At 46.1% G+C, this 13497-nt stretch overlaps 1 protein-coding gene across 4 annotated transcripts in view; it reads left to right on the top strand.

Moving 5' to 3' along the window:
- SERPINB6 (serpin family B member 6) overlaps nt 1-13142 on the top strand; it is a 35510-nt gene extending 22368 nt beyond the window's left edge. For all 4 annotated transcript variants that reach the window (XM_027602765.1, XM_027602766.1, XM_027602764.1 and 1 more), the window contains exons 2-7: nt 3628-3802; nt 4782-4928; nt 7518-7635; nt 8701-8843; nt 12263-12418; nt 12605-13142. In XM_027602765.1, coding sequence (XP_027458566.1) covers nt 3638-3802; nt 4782-4928; nt 7518-7635; nt 8701-8843; nt 12263-12418; nt 12605-13009 — 1134 coding nt within the window. In that variant the 5' untranslated portion in view covers nt 3628-3637 and the 3' untranslated portion in view covers nt 13010-13142. The remainder of the gene's footprint in view (nt 1-3627; nt 3803-4781; nt 4929-7517; nt 7636-8700; nt 8844-12262; nt 12419-12604) is intronic.
- The last annotated feature ends 355 nt before the right edge of the window (nt 13143-13497 follow it).

Here is a 13497-nt window from a genome sequence, read left to right as displayed (position 1 = left end):
CTTGTCAAATGCTGATATTCTCAACCAGCTTTATAGAGTTGTAAGAGTCTTTTAGAAAAAGTGCTAACGTAGGTCCCAGTGTGTAGTACATACTCAAAAAGGGATATTTATTAATCTTTCTAAAGTAAAAGCTTTTTAATCTAGTTATTAGTTATTGTTCCTGTTTGGAGAACAAAGGAACTGTTTCTAATATTTTATCATCAATGATCATCACATTAAGGAAGTATAGGAAGTGTCATTTCCTATTTGTTTCAAGGACGTTTATTATGAGTGGGCAATTTAGTTATTTCATGATTGACATATTTTCTGCTCTAAGACTATCCTGCGTATCTAGGATAAACCTATGAGACATCATTGACTTCATGTTTCTTTTTTATTTAGCAATTCTTACAGGATATGGGTGGAATTTTACCTTTGGTGGCTCTCAGTCATTTGCCGCTGAGAACTGGAAGCTGTTAGACTTCACTGTGGGCTTTGAAGAGTGAGCCACACTTAGCTGACCATTAGTAGGTGTTGACGATGGAAGGGAACACATTATCTGGCACATCCCCTTCCTCATACAGGGAGCAGAAATCAAGAACATATTTAGAGTCCATGAGCTGGGATTGTAAACCTCATCTCCCTCCTGACTCGTGCCTTTTCCTCTGAATGTCCTGGCTTGTTCTTCCCAGGGTCAGTATTTAAATACTGGAGCTGTTTTATGTTGAGGAACTACTGGTCTTTCAACTTTCTTTCTTTTTTTAAAAAAATATACTTTTAAATCTTTCAGCTTTCTTGATTCGCTGAGGGGCTGTGTAGCCTGTCGGTGGGGGCTGAGCCATCTTGGGGGCAAAGTCAGAGGTGCCCCTGTCCCCAGGCAAAAGGAAGATTAGTTTGGCGGGGGCACACTGGCCCCCACAGACACCTGAGTCCTGCCATTTGATTGTATCAGGAATGCTTGGGACTGTGCTTCTTGTCCCGTGGCACCTCCTCTTACCTAGTTCTTTATTCTTAAACCTGTTTTAACAGTTGTTTCATTTAAAATTGGTAAGCAGGGAGCATTTGCTAATATCCAAATAAACAGTATAACTTCACATCAGTTTCATATAATGGCTACTTTTGTTTATGTTTTTTTGGTAAAGATTTTATTTTATTTTGAGAGAGAGAGAGCAAACATGAGCAGGGGGGAGGGGCAGAGGGAGAGGGAGAAGCAGGCTTCCCGCTGAGCAGGGAGTCCCATGCGGGACTCAATCCCAGGACCCTGGGATCATGACCTGAGCCGAAGGCAGATGTTTAACTGACTGAGCCACCCAGGCGTCCCCCATTTATTTTGACAGAGAGAGAGACAACGAGAGAGGGAACACAAGCAGGGGGAGTGGGAGAGGGAGAAGCAGGCTTCCCGCGGAGCAGGGAGCCTGATGTGGGGCTCGATCCCAGGACCCTGGGATCATGACCTGAGCCAACGGCAGACGCCTAACCAGCTGAGCCACCCAGGCGCCCTAGTTTTGTTTATGTTGATGTTCCCAAAGCCCTGCAAAATCCTGAAGTTATTTCTGTATCATCATACAATTAGTTGTATTCAGGAGAATTTTAGTAATGTGTATGTTCTATTGTCCTTTCATCAGAAATCGGAAATTTAAGGTATTTATGGAAAGTCTGAGCAAACCAGCGCCCCAACTTTTCTCTATAATGAATAAAGAGGAGTTTGAAAACAAAATGTTTAAACAAGGACGGTAAATAAGATTTATCAGGCATTTTCATTATAGTGTTAGTTTTGTGCAGCACAAACTCAGCACATTTATTTTCTCACACTTCCGGAGGCCAGAAGGCTGGCAGGTTTCACTGAGCGACACTGGGCTGTTGGCAGGGACTTGCTCCCTGCAGAGGCTCGAGAGGAGCATCTGTCCTGCGCCCTTCCCGGCTTCTAGACGTGCGGCTCTCCCATCCCTTGCTCGTCTCCCCTTCCTCCAGTTTTCAAGCCACAGGGTAGCACTTTGCTTCTGTCCTCACATTGCTTTCCTCATTGGTCGCATCCCCCTCTGCCAGCCTCTCATTAGGATACACGTGATGACATTTAGGGTCCACTTGAATAATCCACGATGATCTCCCCATATGGAGATCCTTCCTTTGATCACATCTACAAGGTCTCCTTTGCTATGTAAGGGAACGCTCGCCTGTCCCAAGGGTTGGGATGGCGGCATCTTTGCTGCCCGTATTCAGCGGACCACAGTTATAAATGGAAAGGCATGGTTGGTAAAGAATGGGTTTAACTCCTCATTCTCTTGGCTGGGTCTTTCAATTAGATTTGTCCTTCCCTCTCCCTTTTACTCCAGGAAATATCTAGTCTCCTGTTTCCCTTTCCTTGTTCTGTTGGTTCCCACTCACAGCTCAGATGAGTCATTTCCCCAGTCAGAGACTGGGGAAATGGGAGTCTGGTAAATATTTATAAAGATACCAGAGCAGGCAGGTGCTGCTTCCCCCAGAGTATGCTCCTCCCCCAGCCTACTGCTACGTCTGCAGCTATCTGAGGGAGGGGCCCTTGGCTGCGTCTTCCCTTCTCTCCTGCTCCTCTGTCCTTCCTGAAGTAGGGACTTCCAGAGCCGCAGTGCAAAGACAGGTGTTGGCCCTGAGTTCAGCCTTAGCTATTCATTTCCTTAGCTTGGATTTATCACTTCACCTCTGTGACCTTCAGATCCCCTGTCGTAAAATGGGGAGTCGATAATAGGTCTTTCTAAAGATCATACCCACCCCATCCCGGACTGCCCACAAGTATTCCTGTTCTGGACCCTGCCTAGGCCACGGGGGTCATGGCCACAGGCCCTCCATGCCCGACATGTGCAGTCTGACCCCTGGCCCCTGAGGCTTGTATGCAGGGGTGGCCATGGGCACGCATCTTCTGCCACAGGCCCTCGTTGTCCAGAACAAGAAGTTCTGGGCCTGGGGCAGCAGGGGGTCTGGGGAACAATGCCATAGATTTAGGCCTCGGCACAAGCAGAGGTTTCATGGAAGGAGAATTGAAGGTCAAAAGTCCTTGTTTTTAAGGCTTTCATACATCTTTCCATGTGGTTCGATTTGTCTTATCTTTAGGCTTCAGGTTATCTTAAAATGGAGTCCTCCCACATTATAAAAACATTCAACCATCTTTTTTTGTGTAACCTTGTAGTTGGATTGATTGAATGATTTTTAAATGATTAAATGATACATACAAACCCACACAACACACCAAACAATAAGAAATGGAAGCAAAAGCCTATAATAACTCCTTTCCCAATCCGACCCCCAGGCAGTAACTTGGGTAAGCTGTCAGGTGTGTAACCTTTCCCACTTCCTCTGTGCTCCCAGGTAAGGGGGTACGTAGCAGTCCCCACTGCCTTTTGCCCCCACACGACAGGATTAGATTATTAATATCATTATTCAGTTTTCTCTTTCACTTAATATTAGAAGCACACGAAATAATTTTGAGGGCCCCAAAAAGAAATAGAGTTTTGTGTATGTACCTATTTGCCCCCGAACCAAAGTGGTCACGATTAATAAGAGTAAAATATAGTCAGCGTGTAAGCCTATATTTATGTGATACCAATCTTATTTATTTATGTATGTATGTATTTAATTTGGAATGTGATACTGATTTTAAAACCATTCTTTCAGGCTCACCATCATGGATACTCTTTCAGAGGCAAATGGCACCTTTGCCTTAAGTCTTCTGAAAAAGCTGGGTGAAGACAACTCGAAAAATGTGTTTTTCTCACCCATGAGCATCTCTTCTGCCCTGTCCATGGTCTTCATGGGCGCAAAGGGAAACACAGCAGCCCAGATGTCCCAGGTACGTCCCCGAAGCCATTTCTGGGCAACAGTAAATGCTGTTAATTTGTCAGTTGAGCTGGTCTTCACTTTCACCTCCAGGATTTGCTCCTGACACATCCCTCTGCTGGTGTTGCGGGATGTGGACAGAGTTGCCGGGTGACACGTTAGTCCTGAGTGAGCGAGCACCCTGCAGTGGGGCCTGGGATCTGTGAGGGAGGAAGTGGTGTGTGCCATTTAGAAGGATGAGTGAAGTCACCAGCCCCGACTATGCTTTATACACGAGTTTGAGTCTGTGAGTAGGGATTCAGTCACAGGGCCCATGCTGAGTTCTGTGATACTCTTTGGATGTTGTCACTTGCTTTTCAGTTGTTAGAAATTATTATTTTAATTTTGTCACTGAAGTGTAAAACCTTCTTAGAATGACACTGGTCAGCCACTAATGTTTTCAGTGGCGTTTCAGTTTGTTGTTGACTAACCAGTACCCTAAAACTTCGCAGTGTAAGATGCCAGTTTACTGGGCCCTGACTCTGGCTGTGTCGGGGGATGCTTCTGCTCCACTTGGCCTCAGCCGGGTCACTAGTGTGGGGTCTCGGGCTTCCTCCACGTGGCCTTCTCCGCGTGTCTCCTTGGCAGGGTAGCCTGGGCTTCCTTATGGGATGGCACCCAGGTTCCAAGAGGACCAGCTTAAATGCACAAAGGCTTATCAAGCCCTTTCTGTTTCAGGAGTGGCCTGTGTTTGTGGAGATGGGAGGCCTGGTTGGCAGCCTTATTTGCAGACAGACTACAAGTAGTGATCCCACAGAGCATGGCTTGCAGAGGGGCCACCACTCTGCCTCTACCGCCCCCCGCCCCCCGAGGAAGTGCCTTTTGTCTTCCATTGGGCCAGTCTTCTCTTATGCCCGATCTGTACAGTTCTTAGGCTGAGTTTAGTGTCATATCCGTTTCCTGAAGCCCGGGCACACTGACATTATGTGATTGTATTCTGTTTTGGATTTCAGACACTTTCTTTAAGTAAAAGCGGTGGAGGAGGCGATGTCCACCAGGGGTTCCAGTCACTTCTTACAGAAGTCAACAGGACCGATGCTGCGTACTTGCTTAGAACCGCCAACAGGCTCTTTGGAGACAAGTCTTATGAATTCCTCTCAGTAAGTCATACTCGCTGTTTTTGACCAAAGAAGTAAAGATGCCAAGGGGGTGGAGAGGAGGGGTCATGAGGTAATAGCAGAAAGCCTGGAGGTTATGAATTCATTCCGGTGGGCAGGAACTTGGCTTTCTACTCACTAACTTCATACATTCCCTTGAACCCTGCTTCCATTTTATCTGTAAAATGAGCCTTATCACAGATAATCATCCAGATTTTTGTGAAGTTTAAATGAGATAATTATAAAAGAATTAACATGGAGCAAACACAATTCAAGGTGAATTGGCCAAGGGGCGCCTGGCTGGCTCATCAGAAGAGATGTGACTCTTGATCTCAGGGTTGTGAGTTCGAGCCCCACATTGGGTGCAGAGATTACTTAAAAATAAAATCCTTAAAAAAAAAAAGTAAATTGGCTGAAACAAAGAAGTGATCAAAATGAATATTTCTAATCATTGTTTTCCACATATTGATAATTTTTTGTGCATTGTGACTCGGTCAGCTTTTTACACTTGTAAATATTTTTATCGTTTTTTTCCAGTGCAGAATTTTTACAAAGTTACCTGTCTAATTATACTGGTTCTCTTTATTTATAGTGCTTTCAGGCTTTTCTTTTTCATTTTTCAAAAACTACTCAAGTAATATGTGAACACATTCTTGTTATACAATGAGTGTGTTCTTGTTATATAGAGATGCAAGTAAGCAAGACAAAGCAAGAGCCCTCACAACCCCTTCCACACCTCATCACTCCCCTCCCAGTATAAGAGCTTTTATAGATATGAGGTGTATCCCCCACACATGGAGAAATCTGTTTGGTGGGGGTTTTCTCTACCTAACGTTGTTATACCATAATATTATTTCATAACTTGTTTCTTTTCACCCAACGCTGTGTCTGAAAGTCTTTGCATCTTGGGCATCTACCTCTGTTTCACTGTCATCTGCTATTCTTCAGTATGGATGTACTGAAACATACATAGTACACATCATTTAGACAGTGAACATTACTATATGTGATCCTGTGCCTCTGTGTGTGTGTTACTCCAAGATGGATTCGTAGAAGGGAGGAAGAGAGTGAAGCTTTGAAGTTATAGCAAATATTGCCAGATTGTCCACAGGGCTGTGGTCATTTACATTCTCTCTAGAGATATTAGCAGAGTGCTCATTTCCACTCACCATCATCAACACCTCATGTGGTTAACCTCTTAAATTTTGATGATTAATGAGATTGAGCAACTTTCCTTGTGTTTATTGAATATTTGTATCTTTTCTGAGAATTTTCTTTGCACGCTTTTTATTAGGCTATATATCTTTTTCTTACTGTTTTTTGAGTTCTCTCTATGTTCAGGCTATCAATCTTATTCTATGATATGATTTCATTATGTTTTAAACTTGTTTCAGACTCAAATTGTTTTAAGATAATTGGAGCAAAGTAAATGTAGTCAAGCATGAGGTCAAATATTGGCAAGATTTGTTCACCACAGTGTGATTTTTTGCAACCTGTCTTATTTTATCAGTCTTAGGCAATTGTCATCTTTTTATAAGCCCTCAGACGAATGCCATATCCTCATTCACAGGGAAAGACAAGGAGGCTTAGAGAAGCAAAGTGATTTTTTAAGGTCATACAGCTTAGTAAGTTGCAGGACCAGCGTTGGTTGCTACTGTGCCCCGTTACGTCCGTGATGCTGTCTCGAAGGAGAAACGTGAAATCCTGTAATAGAAAACCAGGCCTGAAAAGGGGGATGAAGTATTTAGCCATAAGCTGTTCAGAAGAAAGATCGGGAAACCATTCTGTAGTACACTGGCCACAAATGAATTATTTCAGTCCATTTACTATCTAGCAGGTTTCCTGCTTTTATGGGGCATGATGTACGTGTTCATGAATGTCATCATCATTTAAAAGACTATATTAACAAGATATAGTTTAAACTTTTTTTGAGAGTTGCTCACCCTCCAAAACAGAGCCCTCCAAAGCGGTAGCCACGAGACACATGTAGCTACTTGCATTTCGGTGTGACTAATTACAGTTACCATTCACTGTTCAGCTCCTCAGTGGCATGGGCCACATTTCATGTGTTCCAAGCTGCACAAGGCACAGCTTGGGACCGCTCAGACTTCCAACATTGCTAACCTCATCACAGAAAGTTGTAGTGGAAGAGGAGTGGCGTGGGATCGCGCACTTGCCCTGCTGTACGGAGCAGCAGGCTTCCAGTCCGTTGTTCTGGGACGTGGAGGTGGCTGTGGCTCTTGCTGTGGGTGGGACTCACAACGCAAACACAGTGGCTGGCCCGGAACCACACTCTCCTAGCCTCAGTCTCCGTGTCTCTGTACTTGCCTCACTGATGTGCAGCTCATCCCTCACAGAATCCAGCAATTCAGGATGTTTATTTGATATTCAGACCCCTATTTTACTTGGTTTATAAGCTAAGGTTAAATGTAGCTGAAAAATGGATTTTCAGTTAATTCCTCGCGCTTACTTGTATATTGCCGGTGTAAATCATTAACATTGCCAACATTCTGGTTGGGCGCGATGAAGAAGTAAGCTGTAAGTGTGGGTTCTTTCTGCAGCCCTGTGATTACGTTGCTCTGTCTCTCCTAGTCTTTCAAAGACTCCTGCCGTAAGTTCTACCAAGCAGAGATGGAAGAGCTCGACTTTAATAACGCTACGGAAGAGTCCAGGGCACACATCAACACCTGGGTGGCCGAAAAGACAGACGGTGAAAAGACAGTGTTACTTTTTCTTAATAGTCTTTTAATCGATCTTACTCTCCGTTCCTTCACAAGACCATCAAAATGCAAACAGGAATGACAGTTTTCTTTGAATAACTGTAAACTTTTTTAAAATCTGCCTCTGAAATATGATGTGTCTGCTTCTTTTCTCTAGCTCTTCCCTGTTCTCATCAGTGCATCTGTGATGTCTGAATATTCAGTACACCTCTTCTAGACCAATCCATATGGTTGTCATTGTTGTTAATATAGTCCTTCTTTTCACAAATACTGTAAAGAAAAAGACAGATCCAAGCTTCATGCTGTCCAGACTGCCACACATTACAGTAGCACACTTGCTCAAGCCCTCCTCCTCTGCGGCTCTTCACTGCAACTCTCCTGGATGCACACACCGCCGCTCACCTTTCCGACAATCCCTTACGTGCCTGTCTTTGATCACAGGTGCCAAGCGTTCCTTTCTATCTCACTTGTTGTGCATTTATCCCGCACGTACTACTTTGTCCATTTTATGTTTTGTTCAAGCGATGGTATTTTTCTTACCAGGGCTTTTTAAGTTTTTGTTGTCCTGTTGTTTTAAGGACCAGAATCCCCTTACATGGTTATATTTGGGGGACAGTAAACTCCTTTTATCTGTGTATTTCACAAGGAGATTGCCCAATTTAAATATTGTCCCTGATGCATGCATCAGGAAACTTTTTTTTTTTTAATTTAAATTCCAGTTAGTTAATGTACAGTGTAAGATTGGTTTCAGGTGTACAATATAGCGATTCAGCACTTCTGTGCATTCCTCAGCTCTCATCAAGTTAAATGCCCTCTTAATCCCCCTCGCCTGTTTCAACCTCTCCCCATCCCCAGGTCCCCTCTGGTAATGGTCAGTTTGTTCTTTATCCTTAAGTGTCTCTTTCTTGGTTTGTCTCTCCCTCTCTTTTTTTTCCCCCTTGCTCATTTGTTTTGTTTCTTAAATTCTACACATGAGTGAGATCACGTGGTATTTGTCTTTCTCCAACCATCTTGCAATTCTTTTAGCTCACTGATTCTTTATTTCTTCTTTTCAGGTAAAATTACAGAGTTGCTATCTCCAGGTTCAGTTGATCCAATGACGAATCTGATTCTCGTGAATGCCATCTATTTCAAAGGAAACTGGGATAATCAGTTTAACAAAACGCAGACCATGGAAAGACCATTTAAAGTCAGCAAGGTGAATATTTTGGAATAACAAAGGAGATTCTTGGAACCAGTCCCTGTGTTCACAGTGGTTTTTAAAACATGCAAGAAAGCTCACCTCACAAGCTAACTTGTGCCCTGTGCCGCCTCAGGCAGTCAGCAGCTGGGCTCCCCAGGGTGCCTTGCCCTTCTCCTTTGCTGTGTCATCAAAGGTAGCTACATACTCATAGGCTACTGTTGCCAGGTGTTCTGTCTACAATCATAAATCCCATGTCAGTTGTCAGGCTTAAGGTCTTTCTCGGCTTTCTAGAACTTTTGAGATAAAGTTTGAACTCCAAAATATGGTATATAAGGCTCTTTGTAGACCCAGATCCTACCCACGTATCCCCATTTCTCTATCTTCATTCCCATCAATACCTGTATACCCCTTCCTTTCCAGCAGCATCTGGAAGCCTTCCCTGACTGTCCTCCCCCGTCCTCAGGGCAGCAGTGCGGTGGTTGAATGCCCAAGGCCATCTGAGGGCAGATGGCTCTCACCAGTGCCTGGCATATAGTTCGTACTCAATGAATACTGAACAAATGACTGATCTGCAGTCTTCTTTTGATATTAAGGAGAACAAACACTAATTTTTGTTTAAAAAACAAAAGGACATGTATATAAGGATAGACAGCAAGTTGAGCTATCTCCAGCTTTGAAGATGTTATTTGCTGGTGGCCTTATATCTTTTCTGTCACTGAATCTAGTACATTCTTTCTTTTTTACTAATCTCTAATTGTAGAGATTTTTGCACATACATCTAAGTAGACAGAATAGATCAGTTACAGCCTAGTCTTGGTCACTGACCATGAGCTAGATCTTCTAAGCAGACATGAGCCTGAACTTTCAGTTTCTCAAGAAATACATTTTCCTTTGAGCTTTATTCTGAAATGTACTGCCCTATTTTCACCCAGGGAAATGATTTCTCTCCTTGAAATTCATCTTTAACAAGATGTATATTGGGACTCGATTCGTGGGAAGTTCATCTCCCCTAGCAGAGGCCTGCAGGTGGGCCAAGAGTGGGGCCGCTGGGGACCAGCTCCCTGTCTTGCTGCTCAGCCATGCTTAGCAGGCAGCCTTCATCCTGTCCCCGCCCCCCCCCCCCCCCCCCGGGCCCGCCCCACCCCCCACCCCCCGCCCTGTCAAGGCATGCGCCATCCAGGCGGGAGGGAGGGCGAGAATGAAGGGGGGATAGCAAACGTGCTCTCCTTCGGGATTCTGACATCTTAGTCAGAAAGAGAAGCCTCTCTTCTGTGTCTCAGGGGCCCTATTATGTTGTTTGACCTCTGCTGGCTGCAGGGAGGTGAGGACTTCCAGCTTGCTTCCTAATCTCTCCAGTAGAGAAAGGCAAAAGGAGCGCACTAGGTGTTGAGCGCAGCAGCCTATCAGGCTGGAGGATTGTGCCTGAAAGTAAACAGATTTTGAGTTCCTATAGATTTTTAAAATTCCTTTATTTCTAAGTAAAATGAAACATCGCTAATTGTATACTTGATGAATCATTCAGTTACTGAGATTGGACCCTTTTATATTATAAGCCTGGGGGCTTTGGGTCCTGGTTGGGTAGAAGGAGAAATTGCCTCAGGCAAGGGTCAGCAAGCTGCAGCCTGAGGCCGAAGCCAACGCACCACTTTTTTTTTTAATGAAGTTTTTTTAAATTAATTTATTTTTGATGTAGTGTTCCATGATTCATTGTTTTCATAGAACACCCAGTGCTCCATGCAGAACATGCCCTCTTTAATACCCATCACCAGGCTAGCCCACCCCCCCCACCCCCTCCCCTCTAGAACCCTCAGTCTGTTTCTCAGAGTCCATCGTCTCTCATGGTTCATCTCCCCCTCCGATTTCCCCCCTTCATTCTTTCCTCCCTACTCTCTTCTTTTTTTTTAACATACAATGTTTTAATGCAACACAGCCATGCTTATTTATGTATTTCATGCCACAACTATAGAGTTGAGTAGTTGAGACAGAAACTGTATGGTCCATAACGCTGAAAATATATACTGTCTGGCCTGTTAGAGGAAAAGAGTGCTGATGACTCCTGGCCCAGGAGGTGAATGGGGTGCTGAGGAACGAGGGGGCAGGCGTGGCTGAGGCCAGTTCAGACGTGCCTTGGCAAGGCACAGGTGAAAAGCCGAAAACAGAAGTTTCTCCTGTGTGACGCAGAGTAATGTGCTTCCCCAGAGAACCGGCGACTGCAGCATGGGGCTTGCATGCCAGTCAGGAGCCGAGGAGGGCTGCTGGCTAGGATGTAGTCACCGTCCCTGGGTCTTTCTTACCGCCTGGCTAGGGACGCATTGGTGACAAATGCATTTTTCTCCTAGTAGGATGTGTTCATTTTGCCTGGTCCTTTCAGTCTTCCAGTCCTTTAGTTGTCGATACATTTATTCAGCAGATGCTGGTTGAGGGCCAGGCGTGGTGCCCGGTACGATCACAGTGTGTGCAAAATCAGTGACGCGTCCCTCTCACGAAGCTGCCGTTTTCCTGGGGGCGAGACCGTGAGCGTACCTGGGAAAATGGGAGTGTATGAGACAGTGGTAGTGATCCAGAGAGACACAGAGGAAGGATCCAGCCTGTGGCTGGGAGTACGGTTTCAGGTTACAGCCCTCACTGAGCAAAGGCCAGAACAATGCAAGGGCGCGTGCGGTCTGGGTTCTGGGTTCTGGGGTCGGGTGGGCTGGGTTTGCCCTTGGAAGCATCCAGGGGCCCCTGTGACTGCAGCAGACAGGCAAAGGGAGATGGAAGCGGAGAGCACGGGGGACAAGCTCTTGTCACATCACAGGGGGCTTTAAGGACTTCTGCTTTTTTACTCCCTTGGAATAGAGGGGGAGCCACAGAAAGGTGTTCAAGACTGATTTGATCTCATTTATGTTAATGTTTTAAAAAGCAGAGCCAATATGACTTGCTAATGAGTCTACTGTGGGGTGAAAGACAGGAGTCAGGGATACTCCAGAGTTTTTGACAATGGGGTGAATGGCATTGCCGTCACCTGAGCTGGGGAACATGGTAGATGGAGCGGACCTGAAAGGGACTGTTAGGAGACCAGTGTGACATGCGACATTGGAGGTTGCTTTACTGTCCAAATGCAGGGGCCAAGTAAGCAGTAGGGTACGTGGGAGTGTAACCTATCTGGAGGACAGGGGAGAAGTCCCGGCTAGAAGTATACGTTTGGGAATTCTGTTTAAAGTCACAAGATTGAGATCACCGAGAGACCAGCAGTGTAAGGACTGAGGCCTGCGTACCCCAGTGTTTAGAGGTTGAGGCAACAGAGATGGGTTGGCAGAAGAGGGGGCCGGTGCGGTATTCCAGAAGCCAGCCAAGGAAGTGTTTGTAGAACCCGCGCTGGCCAGGTCTGTCGATTTGTCCGGTGTGTCCAATGGGTCTGGTTTCAACTTAACGTTTATCTCTTTCCTTGATAGAACGAGGAGAAGCCTGTGCAGATGATGTTTAAGAAATCTACCTTTCAAATGACCTATATAGGAGAAATATTCACCCAAATTCTGGTGCTTCCCTATGTGGGCAAAGAGCTGAACATGATCATCATGCTTCCAGATGAAAACACGGATTTGAGGACGGTAAGGAGCGCTGAGCGGCGATGGCGCCTGCTGGCAGGGCCCCGAGGGCTGCTCTGAAGCTCACCTGACGTCCCATTGCCGTTCTGCCCCCTCGTCCTGCACCGCCCAGAGCACTCACAGCCCCGCAGATGGTTCTGTTGGGCAGCACTGTTCTGGGTCTGAAAATCTTCAACTCTCTTCTTCTAGGTGGAGAAAGAACTCACTTATGAGAAATTCACAGAGTGGACGAGGCCAGACATGCTGGATGAAGAAGAGGCGGAAGTGTTCCTCCCTAGATTTAAACTGGAGGAGAATTACGACATGGAGAGTGTCCTTTGCACTCTGGGCATGACCGATGCCTTCGAGCAGGCCAAGGCAGACTTTTCTGGAATATCGTCCAGGAAAGACCTGTATCTGTCCAGGGTGGTGCACAAGGCCTTCGTGGAGGTCAACGAGGAAGGCACGGAGGCCGCAGCCGCCACGGCGGCCATCATGATGTTGCGGTGTGTGAGAATCATGCCCCGGTTCTGTGCCGACCACCCCTTCCTCTTCTTCATCCAGCACAGCAAGACCAACAGCATCCTGTTCTGTGGCCGCTTCTCCTCCCCATGAGGTCATGGTCGGCCCCGTAGGAGTCCTCGTCTCTCCTACTGGCCCACTTCTCCTGACTCTTCACAGTGTGCCTACAGTGCAAAGTGAGCTTGGGTGACAGTCCTAAAATAAAAGGCCCAGTTTTGAAACCCCATGTTCTGGACTCCCGTATGTGTGTGTGTTCACGTGCCAAATGTTTCCGAAGATCAGAAACTGCCATTCGGGCAGCTCTTTTGTCACATTGGCAGGGACAGCACCGGCCACTTAGCCAACCCCGTTGCTCTGGGAGGTGTCGTCCCATTCAGCCTCACACCTGCTGGGCCCTCGGGTCCTCACTTTGGGCAGAATGCGGCTCTCCTGCAGGCACAGGAGGACACATGGGGCCTGTCTCTTCTCTGCTCTGTGGCCCCGTTAGTGAGAGGACAGGGTGACAGCCTATGGAGCGCCACGGGGAGCAGGGCTCTGAGACCCCCCTCGGCGAGCTCTATCCCAAATGTGTTGCAAGTACT

Source organism: Zalophus californianus, chromosome 7, assembly GCF_009762305.2.
Source record: "Zalophus californianus isolate mZalCal1 chromosome 7, mZalCal1.pri.v2, whole genome shotgun sequence".
Lineage (NCBI taxonomy): Eukaryota > Metazoa > Chordata > Mammalia > Carnivora > Otariidae > Zalophus > Zalophus californianus.
The sequence above is the reverse complement of the archived record's forward strand: the minus strand, read 5'-3'. Positions and strand labels throughout refer to the sequence as shown.